General features: G+C 44.5%; 1 protein-coding gene across 1 annotated transcript in view; it reads right to left on the reverse strand.

Moving 5' to 3' along the window:
- The window catches only part of SND1 (staphylococcal nuclease and tudor domain containing 1), a 443,208-nt gene that overhangs the window by 98,451 nt on the left and 320,967 nt on the right, over nt 1–23,790 (reverse strand). The window contains exon 16 of the mRNA XM_002752042.7: nt 3,434–3,543. Coding sequence (XP_002752088.2) covers nt 3,434–3,543 — 110 coding nt within the window. The remainder of the gene's footprint in view (nt 1–3,433; nt 3,544–23,790) is intronic.

A 23,790-nucleotide genomic window follows, 5' to 3' on the forward strand; every position in this document is an offset into this window, starting at 1 on the left:
AAAGACTTGTCTAAAGCTTGAGAGCTCCACATGAAGATATGAGACGGAAAGACTATAATTCAGGCAGGAATTCCTGCATGGCCCACCCAAAGCCAGGGCGATGCACTTATAAATATGGCATCATTTTATCAGTGCCAGGCACCCTGCATGCCAGCATCCTGTCCTCTCCCTGGTAGAAAGCTGGCCTAAGGGCAGTCACCGTTACACAGCCCCTCTCCTCTCTGTATCTTCCTCCGGTCAGTTTATGGTTTCACATAGGGACATCCAACTTGATGACCTAGCCTCTGCGGGATCACATGAAGGGGCCCAAGAAGTACTTTGAAATCCTAAAATCTGTGGGCTTCCTCTTTCCTAGGATAATGCAGATTTAAGGTAACCAGGGAAAGCATGCAGGAGATAGAGAAATTCTGACCAAAGAAATGATACGAACAAAAATTTAAAACTTTAAAGGGAAGGGATAGGGCAGGGCCAAGGACAATCACGTCTTCAAAATACCTGGTTATGGCCAGGCGTGGTGGCTCACGCCTGTAATCCCAGAACTTTTGGAAGGCCAAGGTGGGCGGATCACTAGGTAAGGAGATCGAGACCATCCTGGCCAACATGGTGAAACCCTGTCTCTACTAAAAATACAAAAATTAGCTGGGCATGGTGGTGCGTGCCTGTAGTCCTAGCTACTCAGGAGGCTGAGGCAGGAGAATTGCTTGAACCTGGGGGGCGGACATTACATGAGCTGAGAGCGCACCACTGTACTCCCGCCTGCAACAGAGCGAGACTCTACCTAAAAAAAAAAAAAAAAAAAAAAAATACCTGGTTACCCGAGCTAAAACTCATGATCAAGGCAACAGGCAGAAGGTGCAAAAAACCAGTTCAACTGTGGCATCCCATCAGTGGCTCCACCCCAGGAGAGTTTTTGCACTGTTATGCACTGTGGGCACGACAGAGGCTGCCTGGAAGGTAAGAGTTGCATGAGGCGGGAGGTTGTGGGTCCACACTCAGGCATCCATGCCTTGCTCAGGACTTCTGCTGAGGGCAGGAAGGACCTCCGCATCCAGGAGTACCAATGGACTGGAACTTTCCTGTTCTGCTAGATCTTTGTGGGGTGAGGAGGGTAGAACAAAGAGAAGCACTCCTCGAGACAACTTACGAAATAAAAATGGAGGCACTCCCTAGGTAAGAGTAAATGAATAAGCCTAGAACAAGACGCCAGTCTCTCCATTCCTATGCTGTTCAGAAACCAGTCTCATACATAATAAAAGGGAAATGTTCAGGACAGTAGGCAATGACTGGAACTTTGTCAGAATTTTAAATTTTTCAGTTTAGTTCTTACTCACATTTTCTCAGTAAAAAAGAGAACTTTCAAAACAGCCAGCCCAAGTGATCATATAAGCATCTAAGAAAACGAAGAAAGGTTCTTACTGAGACCCTCAACGTGGGGATATGAAAGATTGGGCCATTATAATCAAGAAAGATCAACTCTGGGTTAGAGAAAGGATCTGCAAACCCAATTACACGCCAAAAGCACCGAAGAGTTTCCCCAAAGAAACTGGGGAAAATTTTTATCCTTTTCAACAGTCAAGTATTAGCAAATATAAGACAAAGGCAAGCTCACAATAACTATGGGAGAGTAAAAGAGCTTGGGGCCACGCACTCCTTTTAGTGGTCAGTATTCTCTTTGACCCCGGTACTTTTGGATCTCATGATAGACCAGAAATATGATCAAGAAGAAAGGTGGCTGGGAATACAACAGTTGAAAAAAAAAAAGGGAAAGAAACTTTAGGAGATGTGACACAACTGGAAGACAACAATGGTGAGAAATGCGACTTAGTAAATGAGAATGCCACCAACAAATGTCTTGGGCGATCCAATGAAGGGATTTCCTTCCTCCATCCAAAGCACAACAAACAAAAATCTTTTGCTGCATCCTTGTCAATGTCTTCAAGTTATGAATTTGGATAGACTCACCTGCTTTTATCAACAGTTACTTTGCAGTTCATTATCCAAAGGCCCGCAAAATTAGAAGGAAATTCTACAATATCTGCCCCATCCACTTAATCCCTGGGCCACTTCAAAAATTACAACAGGCACTTATAGACAACTGGAGTGTTCGGATTCTCTAAATACTTCTCTTGCGCGGGTTATTTTTCATTGATAACAATTCAGGCGGCATTGTGTAACTACAGAATGGGAGGTGGGGAAGCACCTTCCATGTCAATATAAGGATTTTTACTTCACAAACATCTTCGTAAGCATCTTAACAAAAATATCTTTGTAAAAAATAAAATAGAGGGCAATGTGAATCTGATGATACTGTTAAGCCCCCCAGTCCTCCAACCATTGTGCGGATAGCCAGCAAAGCAGATGTGATGCCCAGATTGTTGTAGCTGAAGTTTGGGAAATGGAACTGAGAATTCAGGATTTGTCTGGCCACCCCACTTTCTTTTACAAAATGAGAAGGCAAGCACTAAAGAAATACAAAAGAGGTGGCAACCAATAGCAGTAATACTTCTCTCAAGGACAGGATAGTCCAACATAAGCATCTCAGACTGTCAAGTGTTCTCCTGTTCTCTCACGCCTGATATATTTCTTAGCAATTCAGATCAGCTTGAGAGGCTGAAGCTTATCAATAGGTATTTTTATCACTGAGCATCCCAAGGAAATACAGGCATCTGCTGTCAAAGATCTATGAAGATTCATTAGAGAGACAGCCTCTGGGACCCTCTAATCTTGTACCTCTGTGAGTATTATGAAAGCTGGAGGGACCCTATAGATATGATTGTAAAAGGAATGGGAACAAAGGCAGATCCAAAAATCCTAAGGCTGAGTGAAACAAAGCTCCCACTGTTCCTTTCTTGTGCCCACCTAGCAGGACAAATGGCTGGCATACTCCTGGAAAGAAGATGGATCTGTTGACGAAGGCTTGAGCAAAATTAGCAGGTAGAAGGGCACCACAGCAGCTGAGATCCTAACTCCTGCCTGCAAGAGCCAGCCCAACAGGCAGAAACAGAAATACAATTAAATTAAGTCAGAAAACCCGCTACAGAAAATGCAATTACTCAAAGATACAAATAAATGTTCAAAGAAAACTGGCCCCTGACAGGGTTAGTCAAGCTTCTAAATCCAGCTGGAGGCAGGCAGCTCAGGCTAATTCACCAAGGAGGAGGAATGCAAAGCTGTAAGCTCTCTGCATCAGGAGCCTGGCTGGCCTGGTGTTCACCACACATCCCAGGCCACCAGTGGAGAGGAGCAATTTGCGGGTGGCTGGCCAATGATGCAGGGCTCAGGGAAATAAGATGTTGGCAGACACAAGAATGGATTATGGATGTGCAAGTCTGAGCAGTAGAAAAAGCAACAGGCTGATCTCTGACATGGCAGACCAAGGGAGCCTTATTTTCTCACCCCTCCTCATAGAATAAGCAACAGGAAGATGTCCTACCTCTCGCTGCAGCACCAGTTCCTTGGTGAAAAAAGTAGCTTCCTCGCTGAAGGGTTCTCCTTCCTGCACCAGGCCTGGGAGGTTTCGGGCTCCTCTGGGGCATTCAATACCTGTGTCAGGAGAAAAGGAGAATCTGTTATGAAAAGGTGCCCACTAGGCCTGCTGTCCAATGAGGACAGTCCTCTGACACCTCCAACAAACCAGCAGGCATTACATCTAACTTCCATCCCTTCTATCTGAGACGAAGACAGGAGTCAATGGGAGAAGTGGAGGAGGGGTTTAGTTTTCTCCAGGTAGAAGAAACTAACACTATCACAGCAGCACCAATGGATAGGGGCTCTCAGCCACCGCATCTGGGAATTATGAAGAGCACATGGAGAAGGGAGCCTTCCAAATAAGATGAGCAGGAACTCCTCATCCTGCACTCCTCTAACTTACCACCCCACAGTCTCGCAGCTTGAGCCATCACTTATAGAAATGGCTCTCTCACCTGCTGATATTCTAGCCATTCTGCCTCCTAAGCGTCATTCCCACTGACTCCTGGACATTTTCTCTCCTTACTGTCTGACTTTTACAACAAATTCAAAAGGGTTAATTCGGTGTCACTTTCCTCTTCAAATAAGCCTCCCCTCTGAACTCTGGCTGTATTTTGGACAATAGTAGCATCAGCTTTTCATTCAGGATGAGAGAAAAAAAAAAGCAAACACACCTCAGAATACTGATGAAGTATTAGGTGCTGGAGCCGAAAAGACCCAGCTTCACATCCCAACTCTGTCACTTATCAGCTGTGTGACCTTGGCCAAATTACTCATAAAGTCTCAGTTTCCCTACTTGTCAAAACAGATATTTTAATATATCCACTGCTTAAGGTTGCTGTGTGGACTAGGAGAGGTTATTCAGAACGATGCCTGCCACAGGCAGAGGCTCCCTATTTCCTGTTACTATTCTGTATCATCGTTATCACTCTTAGCAATTTCCGTGCTCAGAACCTCAAAATCCTCTTTGACCCCCACAACCAACCTGCCTCTGAAGACAGACTCCTATCCTTCATATTCTTTTTGTACCCAACCATAGTGTTCTGTGCAAAGTGCTCACTAACCAAATGAGACTGCCTTTTCTTTGAGTCAACCTGTTAATTTTGCAAGTATATTTACCACTAACAGTGGTCATCTGTGACAGACCATGAAAAATGCTACATTTTGATATCGAGACTTACAAATATTTTCAAAGAAATCTTCACTGTAGCTGTAATTATGAGGCTACATAATTACACACATAATTCCACAGAAAGTAGAACTGGGCTACGGACATAGGAAACGAAAATGATGAACATCTGGGGGAGGATGCACGGAGTATCTGTGTCTCGCCTCCCGCAGTAAGGCAGAACTAAGAGGTGCTAGCTTTAATTTACAAACAGCCTCAAGGGAATGTACAAGAGATGTGGCATAGGGACAGCAAAAACAGGGTGTCTCAATGATGGCAAACACCTGGTTGGGGGAGACAAGATCCCACTGCTAGGACAGAAGGTACAGCTCTATGAGCGAATCAACCTAGGTGCTGTGCTGCTCATGTTTCTGGCCAGGGCACTGATTTGAGATGACAAAGCTCAGAAGGAAGGGAAAAGGCTATATCTTGGGCTTTCAGAAGATGAAGAACAGAGCTTTCTCTCTGAGCCCTAAGGCCTTACAAATGGAATACACCATATCAAATAAAATGCTAGGCCAGGAGGAAGAGCAGCTTGAGGTGGCAGCAGGGCCCATTCTCCCACCCTTGCAAACATGAGACAGATGAAGGCCCCACCCAAGTGTCACATGGCTAAGATCACCAGGGCTGCCTCTTTCCTGGCACTTCAGTGCCAGCCTGCAAGGGAGAAGTGGAACTTATTTTTGTAGGAGACTGCAATAAACTCATGAGCCAGGGAACCCAAGATTAACCCTGCAGGGAGAGATGAGGCTACAGAAAAATGGAATGAAAGATGGCCCGTGGTTTTTACAGCATCAATAGCCAAAAACACTTTTCTTTTTATATCTGCAAACTAAGCAAGAACAAAATCGTCAGAGAGAAAAACAATTTCATTGAACAATCTTGCCACATAACCACAGAAAAAGCATTGTTGCAGAAACATACATAATTCTAAAACAAGTGTGCAGTTTGTTTCTGACTCTTAGCAGCCATATGGGTGGGGCAGGACTGGGTGCTACTGGGTGGGGCTGCTATGAACTGGGGACTAGAACTGGGATGTAGCTGGGGTACCGCGCTGGGCAGCAGGAACTAAAGGGTTGAATTTTTACTATGAGGGCACAAAAGATTTCTGAGCTTCACTTACTAAGTACCACTCTACTCCTGTCACTCTCTTGGTATTCTGAAATCTCGCGAGGTTGGTAAGCTGCAGAGACTGCTGTAGCATGCTCTGAATCCTGGAGACCACCAAGTGATTAAATTGAGAAAACATGATGGCTCAGTGGGCCCAGGAAGTTAAACACATCAAGCAGAAATAGATTTGAAACATTTTTCATGAGCTAGTCCTTTGGGCCTCTGGAAACCAAATCCCAACCATTCTACGTAGACACAATGGCAAAGAAGGGCCTTTGTTTTTATGTTGCTAGTCCACTTCCCAGCAGTTGAGCCCCAGCGCAACAAGAGTAGGAAGCTGAAGCAGGCAGCTTCTGTGTCCTTTTTCAAGTGGAAATAAGTAAACATGCATTCCCATCCATTCCCGTCAGGCACAGGCAGAATCTATTCCCAGACTAAGGTGCAAAGTCAAGGCTGGGAGAGCAGGACTGGCTTTATGATATCTAAATGTCTGAGTGTTAGAAATTTGCCGAGCCAAGCTACATCTACAGATGGAAGATACTGTAGATGAGCGTTTTTCAGACTTATTTTGACTATGACCCACATACACATTTACATATGGGTTTAGACACCTGTATATAACGGCTGGAAATCAGAAGACTTCAATAGGCTCCAGAGTTTCAAAACAGTCACATCAGGCAGATTGTGCCAGTGCAGTTGTCTAGGCGAGAAGACCATTTCCTGATGTCTTCTTCTCTGCCATCTTGATATTACCTTTGCAGAGCAATATTTATGTATGTATTTATTTATTTGGGGGTGGTTGTTATTGGAGGCCAGCTTAGCAGTTATTAGGTTTCCAACAAAACAATGGTTAATCTTGACTATGTATGTTATACTGACAGTCTTTCTTCTGTTCACCATTTTGTTAAGGAAAAAAACAAGATGTTTATGACACTGAATTGATTTAAGACCTCTAGTGGGGCAAACACTTAGTTTGAAAAACACTGGTACAGACTGAGGTGTAAAGACAGAAGGCTGGAAGGACAGGGCAGGCCCTGGTGGCTTTCTTGCAGAGTTAAAAAACAGTTCCAACTGAGGGTTTATCCAGTTTCTAGACCTGCTTTTGTGTACTAAGAGACCAAGGAACAGGGCAAAAAATATGCTGTCCACTGACAGAGAGGAGACCACACAAATGTTAACATTCTAAAGCCAAAATGTCAGTTGCTGCTGAAACCCAGGTGAAGACACATGCTACCAGTGAGCAGAGTCCTGCGTGCCCTCCTCTCCCAAGAGCTCATGGAGCAAGTCAGCCTAATCCATGCTGCACCTTTCCTCAAGCAACGCCTGCACTGCTGGGCTGGTGTTGCAATAAAATAGACGTTTAGAAAAAAAAAAGTTAAAGAAAACAGATAAAGGGAAAGAAAGTCGGGTTCTCAGCAAACGCAAGGCTGCTGATGCTCAGCTGGGCAGGCTGATAGGCAGCAATGGAGTGCTCCCAAGCCACGGAGGGCCTTGGACTGTAAATACGAAGTGAGACATCACCGGAGCTGCAGAAGTTCTCCCCAGCCAGTTGAGGAAGTGCCTGGCTGGATCCTGCATGTTACCACTAATAGCTGTCTTTTCTGATAACATACCAGTGCAGTGCTGCCTGCTGATAAGGATATATTAACTCAGCTGTGCCTCAAATGCCACAGGTGCAAGTGAAGTGCCAAGCTCACCTCTAAAACAAGCACTTAAAGAAACACATTATTTTGTTTAAATAAAACAAAACACTATACCTAAAAAAAGAAACCCAAGAATTCTTGAGCATTTTCCTTCCCGATTATGGGATGCGTCAGAACAAAGACAGATCCCCCATGGGGGTACTCAGCTGACTTCCACAAGGGCAGGCACAGGAGAGGCAGGTAAGACAAATGCCTGACCCACCTCCTGCTCCATGTGGCTCCTGCTCCTGACCTCTTTCAAACTCTACAGGTCCATCTGCCTATAAGTAAAAACTCATTATTTTTTCACATCTTTTCTAGACTTTCTGGGATATGAATGGTTGACCACGGCTATTTGAAACAAAATGAAATAAAGTAAAAAGAGGTTTTTGCTTGACTTTGTAGTTTAGGAAGAGAAAATTCATTGTTTGCCATCAGCACATCATGATTCTAGTTTCTGCTCTGTCACTGACAGAATATTAAACTTATCCAGACCTCATGGTCTCTGTTTATAAAATAACAGATATGCAAGGCCTTCTCTGGACACAAAATCTTCCCATTTTGGTTATGCCCTTTTGAGATTCCTCACCCAAGCTTTGACTCATGGAGCACAAAATATCAAACTTAAAATGCTGGGCTGGCTGGGCACAGTGGCTCACGCCTGTAATCCCAGCACTTTGGGAGGTGGAGGTGGGTGGATCATGAGGTCAAGAGATCGAGACCATCCTGGTCAACATGGTGAAACCCCATCTCTACTAAAAATACAAAAAATTAGCTGGGTGTGGTGGCACGTGCCTGTAATCCGAGCTACTCGGGAGGCTGAGGCAGGAGAATTGCCTGAACCCAGGAGGCGGAGGTTGTGGTGAGCCAAGATTGCGCCATTGCATTCCAGCCTGGGTAACAAGAGCGAAACTCCGTTTCAAAAAAAAAAAAAAAATGCTGGGCTATGGAGCAATCATTCTATTAAAAAATTATACATTTAGAGACACTGACTAACTAGGTCAATTAACACAAACACTCTGGTCAGACAGCTTTGGAACAAAAAGTACAAATTCTTGTTAATGACAAGATAATGGGCTCTGTAAGATATTCTACTGATGGCTACGTGAAACTATGTATCGCTCTGAGTATTTTATACTCTTTGTCAAGTTTTATGATAACTAAGCCTCAGGACTCAAAATGTGTTCACTTTTTCTTTATTGGGCAGTGGGAGCTAAGGGAAGTGTGACAAATTGGCCTTGGCTGGAAGTATGTGACAGCTTCCCAATGGCATTTATTCTGGCGTAAGAGACCAGGCATTAGCTGAAGGAGACAAAACTCAAGTGGAAACAATAAACAGTTTGAAGGATTAGTCAGTGGTGTCTACGGTACGCCCACTGTGTTCTCACCACTGCATCAGACAGCACAGGGGAAGGGTACAGAAGGCATGCAGCCCATGCCTTGTGTCCACAGAGGATACTGAAAAATCCACCAGCTCACCTAGCAGACCCCCACCCCAGTTTAGGTAATACTTGCCAATGTCTACCCTGGGCCAGGAAGATGAGGATTGTTGTGTGGAAGATGAGGATTCAGTGATGAAAACACTTTGTGCTCATGAAGTTAATTACCAGCTAGGAAAGATTATTTTCCTCTACTATTGTATAAGATATGTTACTGGTGACTGGATTTGCCATTTGGCCTGTTTGTTGCAGAATGTTGAGAAATAGTACATGGCTGGGCACGGTGGCTCATGCCTGTAATCCCAACACTCTGGGAGGCCGAGGCAGGCAGATCACTTGAGGACAGAGCAGCCTGGCCAAAATGGTGAAATCCTGTCTCTACTAAAAATACAAAAATTGGCTGGGTGTGGTGGTGTGTGCCTATAGTCCCAGCGACTCAGGAGGCTGAGGCAGTAGAATCGCTTGAATGACGGAGGTGGAGGTTGCTGTGTGAGATTGCACCACTGAATTCCAGCCCGGGTGACAGAACGAGACTCTATCTCATTAAAAAAAAAAAAAAAAGTACATGATAGATAATTGGATTATGTTAGGCAGATGCATGTATGGCTAGGAAGCTGTTGGCAGAATGTAGTGGACAAGTCAATCACAGGGCTTAAGAGGACACATCCCTCCTCACTAAGGAGACAGCCTTGGGCAGCTATGCTTTGTAGCACATTACCCTGACCTCTGTTCTTTCCACACACCACAAGCTGGGAATGGGAAGTCAGAGCAGGAGATGGGGATGGCAGGGAGGGGAGGGAGTGGTGCTGTACCAACTTCAAGGGTAGCAAATGTGCAGTTAGGCCAGCAATAGGAAAAACAGCTCTGTTCAGACAGAAACGGTAGATGGCAGGTAAGCCAATAAGAGTCTCTTTCCGGAATTTGAACTGAGCAGCGTTTAAAACATAAGCCCAGCAGGAGCCAGAGGAAAAAGGCACTGAGCAGAGGGGATGAACTGGCATTAACATTGGAGATCTATAGTGAGGTCCCTGGAGCAATCTCAGACTCAGAATCACCCCAGTTTCCAGAATCTGTGACACCTGACCCTAGCTACAATCCTATTAGATTTTCATGGATATTCCTTGGCTCTCTCCCCTCATTGACACTGTAAGCCAATCTGTGAGGATCTGGTACTTTCAACCAAAATAAAACTAAAACTAAAACAGAAATTGCATCTTAGGGTAGGCACTAAGATATTGTGTCATATTCAGATTTTATTCTTTCCAGCACCCAACATACTAGGCAGCACACAGTGGCATTAGAAGCCCTCAATAAATGTTCAATGAATATTAGTAAAAAAGAGTTCTGAAAAAATGCACAGAGAAGGAGATGACTGATGAACTGTCGGGGTGCAGACCTGAGATGAGGTCTAGTCTGAGGCACCTGGAGAAGAGAGGTGTTTTATGCAAATGCCAGGAGAGGGGCCAACAGAATCCATAACTACATACATCCCACTTTCCCATGGTTATGTAACACTTCAAGGATTAAAAAAGTTATAGCATAGCTACACCCTTTCCCCCACTGGTCTTTAAATTGGCACATTTGGAGAAGTGGTTTAATGAGAGTTGAAGTGGCCAACACTGAGCAGCTTATGTCAGAGAGACCTGAGGCTGGAGCACAGCAGAAATGTTTAGCTTCTGACACACCAAAGGAGGAAAACAATTCTCACTCATGACCTGTGTTCAGTTCTAGGAAGTTATGTGACCACATGGAAATGCAGAAAACTGGAGCACACTTAAAGAGAGCAGGGGAAAATGACTCAGGGGCGTGGAGGCCTGACTTTAAAGGCAAGATAAAAGGTGCTAAATTTGTACAGCTCAGATAAGTAGTGACTAAGTGGGTGACAGGATAACAATCTGCAAATATTTGAAAGGTGTAAACACAAGAAAGGAGGGGGAATGCCTCGCCTGGAAACAGGGGGTGGGTGTAATTATTAGGGGTAAGAAAATCTGGAGGCCATATTGGAAAAACTTAGTGTGAAGATGACTACGGGGATATAAATAAGTTTCCCAGTAGATGGGAAAATGTTGTTACTCAGTCTTAAAGCTGAAAGATGGTCACTAAGTCCACTCCTCTGCTAAGAATGAGGAGCCCAGGCCCACAAATTGTGATTTTATTTTCTATATTTAGGCAAATTAATAATATTCAATATTACTGAATATTCAATATCTCTGCTTTAAATAATGCTCCCTGAAATTTCAACACAATTTGTTGATCAAACCATGGGGGAGACATAATGACAGTTTTGATGAAACTTTCACAACAAAACAGGCTTTATCTCCTAGCCACATATCTAGCTAGCAGATAAAGTGGAGCTCAGTGCAGATGTTGGGGCGGACAGTGGGGAGAGGAACAGGAGGCAAGAGTATCTCATCTAGTTTTCATCTTCCTTCCTAATCTTTAAGACCCCAGGCAGGAATGCTGTAAAGTTTTTCAGATAGGAAAACTATGGACACCTCTCTTTTCTGTAGACTGCACTCAGTCCCCTGGAGTCATTGTCAAGGACAAGAAAAGACACAGAAAGAACACCAAAACAAGCTTCCTGTCCCAGTGACTGCACTCCCATACCTCTGCCTGAGCTGCTGCTGCAGCTACTCGACTTATAATCCATGGGCTCCCAGCAGTGTTTTACCCCTAGATTCAATTAGCTCCATTTCTGTACTTTCCCATACCACCCTTCTCCCCACCAAAAAACAAAACAGAATTGCAAGTAGCCCCACTACACATAGACGGTAAGATACTTAAACTCTGTATTCAGCTCAAGAAAAGCAACACTTTTAAGTCTGTCCAGGCCAAGTTCAAAACTTTTTCAGTACTAATAATATATAGATAGCTATTCCTTCATTAAGCATCAAGAACAAAATCAAGAACTCTTAACCATCAACATGAAAGGTAGAGGCAGACCAACCGTCTGCCTAATTTTAAGGAACGTAGTTATCACTTAAATAACATACAAAGCCACCTATGCAACAATCCTGCATGTTCTTTACATGTACCCCAGAACCTAAAATGCAATAAAATATGTATATTTAAAAAAAAAAAACATACAAAGCCAAATCAGTTCGTGCCATTGTTTTTCAGAGCAGTAACAGCTCATATACCAAAAACATGTATTTCTTGCTCATAAGCTTTAAAGTAGAAAGAATTTGGAGGTCTCAGGTTACAAATGCGGTCAATGAATGAGTTCACCATTGAAAACTGCACGCTCACTTAGGGCATATATTTCCATGTTCCTAAAATGGCCCAAAGAAAAAGGCAAATGGTAGACCAGTTGATTCCCAAAAGTTCATTCTACATGATACGAGGCTGCAGTTTGCTAAAACGTTTAGAAGTAAAACAAGGATTTTGCATTGTCTCAAATTCTTTATTCTTTCCCTTGTTCTCTAAACCCCTACTTTGTTACCTCAGGGGAGGTACCATCTTGTGGGCCAATTTTGGAACATGTCACTGCTAAAGCTCTTTCAATGATCAGAATAGAGGGATAAAAGAAGAATGAAGGGATCCTAATTAAAGGGATCAAATACCTCAGGTAATTGTAGTTGGGGGAGTGAGAACTGGGCAGAAGCTGAGACTGAAGCTGTTTTTAGTCACAGCTCCAATTTTTTAGAAAAGACTTTTATTAGGTTGTTCGGATTTTGTAACGTTTGATGCATTTGTTGAAAGACCAGGCACTGAAGTTAATTTGAAATAGGAACAAGAAAATCAAGTCTTCACACTGCAATGGAAACTGCAGCTCTCTTAGAAGAAAGGAAGGGGAAGAGAAGAGAAGCATCTACAGACAGGAAGTGCAGTGCTTGGCTGTTAAACATGCCTTAAGTTTCTCTGATACAAGTCGTAATGGTTGTTCGCCTGTTAATGGTAGGTCCCTATTCTGCAGTCGCTTGAGGTAACGGATATGCCAGTTCTCGCTACCTCCCTTGTATCTGGCAAACAGAAGATGCTCAATAATTCAGTTTGTTACATGAATGTGAGAGAGGAGAAAATCTAGCAGGAACAGATACATTAAAACTGTTATAACAATCTACTTTTCCAAAAGTTCTTGATGCATGTGAGCTAACATTTGGAGGGTTGATGAGGAATTCTAGTACTGCTTATTCTCAAGACTTAAAGGTGAGTGTGTGTTAAATGCTCGAACACTGACCACAGTCAGTAAGAGGCAAGGAAGGGATGACTTAGACGCCTTATACTGAATTTCTTGCTCTCAGTCTAGCCAGGCAATATACAAAACCAGCTTCACCAAATTTGATGTATTGTTAGCTGTAGACACCAGAGAATCTCTCCCAAATGGGCAAAAAGCATTTTTAGATGGAGCTGGTACAGAAGATAACAATCAGGCCAGCATGGGAATAACCTTTTATAATTCTCCCCACTGCCCAACAAGATCTGAAAACAATGATTTTTAAGGGGAGAAAAAAAAAAAAAAAACTCTCACTGATTAACGAGGCCTTTCCCTTCCTGTGGCATCCAAAGAGCAGGTCATAAACCACCCTGCCAGGCTGTCTCTGGGGGTGTGTTTGAGAAGGGGACTGGAGATGGCAGGCTGTCTGCTTCCCAATGCCCATGTTCATTTCTGGGGATTGCTATAAGCAGCAGCTACAATAATGTCACAGTCAGCTACTAGCAGAATAAAACAACTGGGCATGGGAGAGATCTGTGCCTTTCAAGTATTTTTTTCCCTTGGGTTTCTCTTTATTATCCATACCAAAACAACACCCTCATACCTTCATTAACAAACTCACAGAAAACAAAGTATCTGAGGTCAAAAGCTAGTGCCACCGTCTTCTGAAGGACAAGAAAGCTCCTACGTGGCTCAAGCTTTTATGTAACACAGTGGCACTGTGCAGACAGCACCTATCAAGCAAAAACGCTACGCCTGAGCAAGGAGGGGGAGTTGGTTTCTATGAGAACCTCAACTTTTGTTTCTTCTGACTTATTTTAAAGGAACAGGACTTTATCTTTGAATCAAATAAAACACATCCCTCCCCTTCTGTTGATTTTTGGCACCAAAGGTTCCTATTCTTGGTCTTTTTTATTCCATGTTAATAAATAAAGAGAAAAATTTGAATCTGTTGTCCAGGCTGCTAGAGATTTGTTACAAGGTGAGGAGAAAGCCACAGGAAATACCCCTACAGAGCTTGCAAGTCTAAGCTTCCATAAGGTATTCTGGCATATACCTGGCAGCCAATGTAAAAGCTACTTACCTGCATAAATTTAGAGTGACTTTTTCTAGACCAAGCTGTTTTATTTGAACAAACTGGTTCTGAGATGTGTGGAGTGTACTTCCAAACTACTGCCTTTTTTGAGCTTTCACTCAAAGAAAATTGCTCTGAGCTCCTCCTCCTGAGGCAAGTGAATTCCAAATGTCTAGAGATTAGTATACTCAGCCTTCAGTAGGATGGGGAGGAAAAACCAGCTAGTGTCAGGAATATTAAGACTTAAGAACTAAAGAGAATGAATAAAAAAAAACCTCTGGGCTGAGAAACTCTTAGCAAGAGTCCTTCACCTCACTAACTTTATGTTAAAGAAAAAGGAATAATAGGTCGGGTGCGGTGGCTCGAGCCTGTAATCCCAGCACTTTGGGAGGCCGAGGTGGGTGGATCTGTAATCCCAGCACTTTGGGAGGCCGAGGCGGGTGGATCACGAGGTCAAAGAAATCCAGACCATCCTGGTCAACATGGTGAAACCCCGTCTCTACTAAAAATACAAAAAATTAGCTGGGCACGGTGGTGCGTGCCTGTAATCCCAGCTACTCAGGAGGCTGAGGCAGGAGAATTGCCTGAACCCAGGAGGCGGAGGTTGCGGTGAGCTGAGATCGCGCCATTGCACTCCAGCCTGGGTAACAAGAGCGAAACTCCATCTCAAAAAAAAAAAAAAAGAAAGAAAGAAAAGAAAAAGGAATAATAAAAGCAAGCAAAAAGGGAAAGGAATTCTGAAAAGTCGAGGTCTGTCAAGAGCACTGGCCAATCTCCATACATCCTGTCCCGAGTAGCTTGAATCCTGGGCTGGCTGTGTGTCAAGAATGGCATTTGCCTTATTTATCAATTTATTTTTTAGTTACCATACTCTAAAGCAGCGAACAGCAGACAACTTCCTGAAGACTAAGCTCTGCCCACTGACTCTGTACAGCTCATGAGCTAAGAATGAGTTTAGCATTTTTGCATGGTTAAAACAAAAATCAAAAGAATATTTGTGACATTTGAAGACTATGAAATTCAAATTTCAGTGTCAATAAATGAAGTCTTACTAGAACATGGCCGCATGTATTTGCTGCCTATAACTGCTTTCACGGTACAGGGTTGTACCATGAATGCTTGTAACAGAGACCGTAAGGCCCACAAAGACTAAGGTGTTTGGCCCTTTCCAGAAAAAGTTTGCCAACATGCTCTGAAGCATGTTGCAAAGTGGTTTTAAAAAAAATACAGACAACCGGGCATGGTGGCTCATGCCTGTAATCCCAGCACTTTGGGAGGCCAAGGTGGGCAGATCACCCAAGATCAGGAGTTCGAGACCAGCCTGGCCAGCCTGGCCAACATGGTGAAACCCCATCTCTACTAAAAATCCAAAACTTAGCTGGGTGTGGTGGTGCACTCCTGTAATCCCAGCTACTCAGGAGGCTGACACAAGAGAATGGCTTGAACCTGATAGTACAGGATAACTAAACCTGATGTTTAGTTATCAACCGCAGGTATGTGCCCCTTAACCTTTCTCTCCTGAGCCCTGTTCTATGAATGTCCACTCTCCTGTACTTCTGATCATTCTATTTAATTCCCATTCTCCTCCCACAGATGCATATTTCCCCATTCAAAACATACTCTCCATAAACTCAAAGCTTGAAAATGCCAGAGATGCCACTCTGTTCTTCATCGTAACTGCTTCTCTCTACTTCCTGACAAATCTGTTCACCATTACGCTTCGTGTGCAGAAGTCCTTTGCTCCTAAGATTTTGTCCTTAGACTTTATCTTTCAACTAAATGATAGTTAGCAGTCCTACTAGATTGTTCTATGGTATCTACCACTGAGCACCAACCCCTTAGTGAGATCCTTTCCTCCTTGTTGCTTCTCTCTCCCAGTTGTCCTATCTCTCTGGCTGTTTTCTTCCTGTTGCCCTCAGTCATGCACTGGGGCCCTTTTTTTTCTCTCTGCACCATCCTTTGGCAGGCCTATCCATTCTCACCTTCTATATGCAGCACTCAGACACGTAATCCTGGCTCTATACCCAATTGCCAAACATCTGACAACTGTCAATGTCTCCCCTTGGATGTCCTGCCAAGACCTCAAACTCAATGTGTTTTAAAACCACTCATCTTCTTCCTCCTAAACCTCCACCACCTCCTCCTCTTCCAGAGTTCCCCTTTCTGGTTCCAGTACTACCATCCTCCTTGGGCTGAAAACCTCTCTTATGTTCTTCCCTACCTTATCCACATAACCCAATGATTGCTACATCCTCTTGATTCCATTGTTTTCCCTTCCATAGTTATTCCTGTCAATCTTCAACATACCTCTGTGCTTGTTGGGCTCTTGTCACTTGTGGCCAAGAATCCTCTGATCTACCTGCCTGCCCTCGATTTTTCCCTATACTTATTCTTTAATATACACAACTACCAGACTAATCTTCCTAAAATACCATGTTCTGCTTCTTATTTTTTTATTTGCTTCCAGATAAAATCAGAACTCCACACTCTGACATTCTAGGCCTTCTAAGATAGGGTCCAGTTCCTTCAGACCATATAAAACATGCGTTACCCATTTGACACCCTTTCAAATATTTGAAGAGACTTGCAACATCTGTTTCTTCTTCTTCTCATGTCTTATTTTCTCTGGGCTGAACATCCCTAAGGTCCTCATGAGACATGAATTTTGATTTCCTACCATTCTCTTCTTTTTCTTCTTTAAACCTACATAAGATGAAGTGAATCTTCAGACTGAAAATATCTTTCCAGTTGATTTAATTAAAAGGTCCAATGGGGGTGGCGGAGTGTGCAACAGGGAGCGTCCCTTTTTCTGCACTGCTGAGAGCCGGCTCTGGAAGCTTCTGCACTGAAATGTGCTACTTTGTGGGCTAAATGGGGGTGGGGCATGCAGAGACTGCGTATCAGTCTTCTCCCTGTGTGTCCAGGCAGAGTTGGACTTTTCCTGCAGGCAGCATGCTGCAGCAAGAGACAGCTCCATCAGTGTGGGCGGAATCCCTAGACTTAAGAAAATGGGAAGCCCTCAAGACACCATGCCCGGGGGAGGTGGAGCCCCGCCAGGGAAGGTTTCCGGCCTCCAGGGCCTCCATTCCAGCTTTCATTCTCTGTCTCTCTGCAGCAGCCCCAGGCACTGTGGAGACCCTGGTGGTGTTGTGACAAGCAATCTATTCATTTCCTTTTCTCATTCACTGGGCTCTCCGGGATCAAAAGGAACAGCAAATCCATATCACTGCCCAGAATTCACTTTGCAGAATTCAGGGAAAGCCTGTTCTACTGAAGTGATGATTTTCCCTGTTTGGGAGACCTGAGGGAAAGAAAAGAACTTCTGCATCCTTTACTTTTCACTGATGCAACATTGCAGGAGTGACTATTTCAGTCACCGCCATGGCCAGTGGACAGGGAAGGCACGGCAGTGCACTCAACTGAGGCTCTTCAGCCCCTGTCCTGGTGTGGCAACAGTGCACCAAAGCACCAGGATTTCAGCTGTGACACTGGACACAAACCTTCAGTTGAAAAGAGGGAAGGCAGTGTGGGAGAAAGTCAGGTACCCGACAGACCCGCATCTGTTTTTTATTTCTGCAACCACACGGGAGGTATTAACCTGTGCCATCAGGCTGTGCCGTCTTCCAGGGAAAGCTGCTCCAGTGCGCTCCACACAAAAGAAGGACAGCACCAGGATGGGAGCTTGCCAGAAATCAGAATTTCTAACAAGGGCGGGACAGGGGAGGGACTGGCAAGGAGTGATTACCCAGAGGAGAAGGAAACTTTCTGAACGCAGCTCCGCACATTCCCGACAAGGGTTCCTAGTGCCCGTGACAGCCAAGGGTGTGTGTGTGTACGTGCGTGTGTGTGTGCGTGTGCGTGTGCACTTGTCTGTGGTCACTCACCCCAGGAAAGAGGGTGGGGAAGAAGAGAGGAAAGGAGAAGAGGGTGGAGGAGGGGCGAGGCAGGAGGGGAGAGGCAGTCCCTGAGGGCTGAACTCTCATGCATAAGCCCATGATGGGACACAGCAACTGTCACAATGACCCAAATTAGAAGCTGGTATATGGGAAGAATGTAGGAAGGATGCTTAATGGGGCCGAACTTGCCTACTGACAGGCACAAGCACCTCTGTGGGGGTGTCTGAGTGGAGTGGAGCAGAGAGAGGAACAGGTAGTGTGCTTGGCACAGAACACAAAAGAAGTCTCACGCCAGGGCAAAGGGGAGGAGCAGCTCCTTCTGCAGTGATCTGCCCGCCTTCACCTTTCTTTCAAAGCCCCAGGCTGCCTGCCTGCTCTGTTGCCTCTGTCCATCCTGCAGTCTTTGGTAGATGCTGGCTTGTTTGTCCCTTCTCACTCACTTTGGTTCCATGTTCCCTCTCCACCATATTGTAGCCCTGCTGTTAGGCCATTCTTGTCTAGTATCACAAGCAGAAGAAACTCAGCTGAAGCCCTTTTCTCTGATTGCTGGCTGCTCTGGGGTGCAAGCAGAGGGGAATCAATTTCTTTCACACACACACACATACACACACACACACACACACACACACGCATGCACATCCATGCACGCAAACACAAGTAATGCTTCTCCTGAGTGTGTCCCCTTCTGTGTTTCCCTACTACACTCAACACTGGGGTGTACACAAGAGGCTTGCTAAAAAACACCTAAATTAAAGGAAAAACGATGGTCTGAGCATCCTTGTAGGGAACTTTGGGAAGTCTGAAAAGCTGTATGGTTTGTGTATGCCTCTTTTGTGTAACAATATATTTTGGTTTCCATCGTTTTTATTATTAAAGTAATTGTATGTTCTCTAAAAATATAAACAAACAGAATCAAGCGGTCAGTCACAGATAGGGCTTTTTCTCTTTGGGTTCTTACTCCCTCTGCAACCTACAAAGTGCCTGGACACACTCTGGCCCAGATGGATCCCCACAGGTCAGAAGGTAACTAGACCTCCTGGCACAATACGCTCCTCAGCTATACAACAGGAAGATGGCCTTTTCCATCTCAGCCAGCCACCCTAGGGATACACCAGCTCCTGAATGGCAAAGAGGACAGCTGTCAGCAAAAGGGCGGGGAGCAGTGAGGCAAATTTCACAGCCTAACAACCAAGAGAAAAACAAAAACAAAAAAAGTGTTTCATATGGAGGCTGTGTCCCCTAATGTCACTAAACTGGAAAATCTTATATTCTCAAATTCACCCACCCTTAGCAGACAGCTGTTCATGCCTGAGTCAGGAGGAAAGGTGAGTGCTTTGGAAGGGGGATTCTAGACAGCTTGGAATTTGAAGAAGCTCAATTACCTAAATAATGTCAGTATTTTGGGCACAAAAAGTGGGCTCATTTCGGTATCACCTTGGAAACCAACTGGCTCCCAAGGTAGTGATTGAGAGAGGGCAATGAAATCGCTGCTCCAGAGGGAGCCCAGGCCAATCTCCCAGCAGGCAACTCTGTATTCTACTTGGTATTTTCAGGGCAGGCGAGATCAGGGAAGGAGCATAAACGAATCTTCAGGTACCAAGTTTGATCCACACCCACTCCAAATTCACCTTGTATGGATGGAGATAACAGCCATTTATAATTCTATGGGACCATAACATTCTTACTTCCCTTTCACCAGTATTCTAGCTGAGATGCTGTATCGTATTAAATCTTTGGAGATGAGTGATGTGGTTTAAAATACTGCAGGCTTTGGCTGCCATTCCCTTCCCTGGGGTCTCAAAATAACTCCACACAAATCATTTTTGCTAAACACTCACTCAGGCAGCTCTTCTCTGCCAGAACACACACATCTTATGTAAGTGAAGAAGCCACCTAGCTTGCTGGAAGACAGTAGCGCTCCGAGAGAGGCAGTACTGTCTGCTGCTGAGACTCTGCAGAGCTGGGTTTTCAACCTCCCTGTCCCCTGACAAAAGGCAGGCACATAGCCAGGCTGTGCACAAGCTTCCTCAGCAAGACAGTGCCCACAGAGGTTCAGGCAGTCAGGCCAGGGAAGGCCAGTCAATTCGGGGCTGCCTTAGAAACAAAGGCAATTTGGACATAGTGACCACTTACTACATAAAAGGTCTGCTCCACTAAATTTTGGAAAGGAATGAGAAGAGGAAGAAATATCGTGTCTCTCCTTCAAGAATCCACACAGGTCAGTGTGGAAGATAGGCACACACATAGATATGACACAGTACAATGCTGTAGGTAGAGCAGAACCAAATGCATGAGGTCGGCGAACGCGACAGTGAATGGGTGTGGCTGGAAGAGGAGAGATGTTAGAGACCACCTCCCCTCAGGCAGCTTCAAAGCCTCCTCTTCCCAAATCGTTGACACTGACCCTTCTAACCTACTCCTCTGCCCTTGGCTTGGCTGCTTTGTTTGCCCTTCGTCCTGATACACTTGCCACCTCTTCTCAATCTAAGCCTCTGCTCTCAGATCCTCTTTCCTGAAGCCTCTGAATATCACAATGGTCTGTTCTTAGCTGCTTCCCACTCCACAGTCCCTAGGCAATCATTTGCTCTCTGTGGTTCAAATTCTACTATAAGCTGATGACTCTCAAAGTTTTAATCTACATGCAAACACCCACAGGCATCTAATATCCAAGCTGTCAAAATTGACCTCATCAGACAGCTGACCTCTCTCTTCCTCATTCTCTATCAAAGAACCAACCAGGCTTAAAGCCCCCCTGAAACAGGGCTACTCCTTCCTCTTCTCAGATACACGGCAACCACCTCCCAGCCAGACTTCCTTACCTCGTTTGGGCCCTCTCTAGTCTTGTCTCCATACTGTGGTCAAAGGGATCTTTGAAAATTACATAATGCAATAAAAAACATCAATTCCTGCTACATCCAGTAACATGGATGAATCTCATAGATAATAGCTGGGTAAATTTAAACTGGCTGGGCACAGAGGATCATGCCTGTAAGCCCAGCACTTTGGGAGGCCAAGACAGGCGGACTTCTTGAGGTTAGGAGTTTGACAGCAGCCTGGCCAACATGACAAAACCCCGTCTCTACTACAAATACAAAAATTAGCCAGGAGTGTGGTAGTGCACACCTATAATTCCAACTACTAGAGATGCTGAGGTAGGATAATTGCCTCTGTCCAGAGGGCAGAGGTTGCAGCAAGCCGAGGTTGTGCCGCTGCACTCCAGCCTAGGTGACACGGTGAGAGATTATCTCAAAAAAATAAAAAAGTGTAAACCAAGACTATGATTCCGTTTCTGAAGTTCAAAAATAGGGCCAGGTGCTGTGGCTCACACCTGTAATCCCAGCACTTTGTGAGGCCAAGACAGGGGATGACTTGAGCCCAGGAGTTTGAGACTAGCCTGGCCAACACGGCAAAACCCTGTCTCCATAAAAAATATGAAAATTAGTACAGTGACATGAGCCTATAGTCCTAGCTACTTGGGAAGGCGGGAGGATCACTTGAGCGTGGGAGGCAGAGACTGCAGTGAGCAGAGATTGTGCCACTGCACTCCAGCCTGGTGACAGAGCAAGAATGTGTCTCAACAAAAGAAAACCACCCCTCCCCCGAAAAAGCCCCAACAACTAGATAAAATTAATCTATGATGACAGAGCTTGGAAAGAATACCAGTTATCTTTGAGGGAAGCACCGTGACGAAGCCTGTGGAGTACTAGAAATACTTCGTATCTTCATGCATGGTGATTGAGAGTATGTTCACACATAAAACTCAGCAAGCTGTATACTTAACAACTTGTGCACTTTATATAAGTCACATCTAAGTTTATTTTAATGACATAATATATCACCCATCTTTCACTGCTTCCTATAATTTGCCTTAGGAGTTCCTAAACTAGGGGTCAAGAATGGGCTTGGGGGATGGAGGCTGGTGTTTGTAAACCCAATGAAATTATATTAAAATCTTCGTATGTATTTTCTGAAGATAAGATTGCCTTGTTCTCTTCAGATTCATTATGCACTGAGAATGTCTACAACTCAGCATCACCAACAGCTCATCTATGAGGTACAATCTAAACAACTTGCACAGACACAAGGCCCTTCTAAGACTAGGGCATCTGACTTTCCAAGCTAATCTTTAACCACTGTCTCTCTTCTAGGAGACATGCCAGCCTTAATAAACTATTTGTCCTTTTGAATAACAATCCTTTTTCACAGCCCTCTCCTTCCCTTGCTGGTTACAACCCTTTTTCTTTCCTCAAACTACCTAGCATTTCCTAGGGAGAAAGCCTACAGAGAAAGCCTACAGCTTTCTAAGATTTGTAAAATGGCTGGTGCTCTCCCCTAACAGCAAAGAAACTGAGCCACAGGGAAAAGTGACATCGAAATAGCTCTGTGCTGAACTCCAGCAAAAGATTCTGTCTGCAAAGGGTGGCTTGGGGCTGGGAAGAAGCTCAGTAAATATTGCTGAAGGAATGAATAAATCTGAGTGTTTGAATTCACTGCTCCTGTGAAAATGATCAGATGATGGGGCCTTATCAGAATTTTTATTTTTTTAAATATTTATTTATTTGTAGAGACAGGGTCTCTCTCTCTCGCTTTGTTGCCCAGGCTGGTCTCAAACTCCTGGGCTCAAGTGAGCCTCTCACCCTGGCTTCCCAGAGTGCTGGGATTATAGGTATGAGGCACCACACCTGGCCCTTATCAGGACTTTAATTAACAGCTGAGGTGAAGGCATTGCAGATGTATGTATTTAATACATACAAACATAAAAAGACTCAATCAGGCAAGAGTCGGGGTTTAAAGTTACCAAGATAAGGCCGGGCGCGGTGGCTCAAGCCTGTAATCCCAGCACTTTGGGAGGCCGAGGCGGGTGGATCACGAGGTCAAGAGATCGAGACCATCCTGGTCAACATGGTGAAACCCCGTCTCTACTAAAAATACAAAAAATTAGCTGGGCATGGTGGTGTGTGCCTGTAATCCCAACTGCTCAGGAGACTGAGGCAGGAGAATTGCCTGAACTCAGGAGGCGGAGGTTGCAGTGAGCCGAGATTGCACCATTGCACTCCAGCCTGGGTAACAAGAGCGAAACTCCGTCTCAAAAAAAAAAAAAAAAAAAAAAAAAAAAGTTACCAAGATAAAATTGAAAAGGGGTGACAGCAAGTGCTCAACAGAAAATGAGAGACTGTGATATACTTTCACACAGGTTCAGTATAAAGGGCCTAGAAAATATGTGTATTTGACTACCATTCTATGACACACAGAATTTTAAAAAACTGGAGAAAGAAATCACACTGCTTGTCTTTCCTGGGTTTCCCTGCCTAAAAAGGAAAAGACAGTGACAGTAAAGACATCTTCATGTGTCACCTCAGCATTCACAGAATTACAACATTTTATAGCTGGAGAAAGAACTTTAGAAATCAAAGTACAGGCCGGGACGGTGGCTCATGCCTGTAATCCCAGCACTTTGGGATCACGAGGTCAAGAGATCGAGACCATCCTGGCCAACATGGTGAAACCCCGTCTCTACTAAAAAAATATAAAAATTAGCTGGCTGTGGTGGCGCGCACCCGTAGTCCCAGCTACTCAGGAGGCTGAGGCAGGAGAATTGCTTGAACCCAGGAGGCGGAGGTTGCAGTGAGCCGAGATCACACCATTGCACTCCAGCCTGGCGCCTGGTGCCAGAACGAGATTCTGTCTCGGAAAAAAAAAAAAAAGAAAAAAAGGAATCATCAAGTACAAAGTCCTTATTTTTACAGAGGAGGTTACTGGAAATAAGAGAAGTTCAATGACCTACACAAGGTCACA

This window comes from Callithrix jacchus, chromosome 11 (genome assembly GCF_049354715.1).
Source record: "Callithrix jacchus isolate 240 chromosome 11, calJac240_pri, whole genome shotgun sequence".
Classification (NCBI taxonomy): domain Eukaryota; kingdom Metazoa; phylum Chordata; class Mammalia; order Primates; family Cebidae; genus Callithrix; species Callithrix jacchus.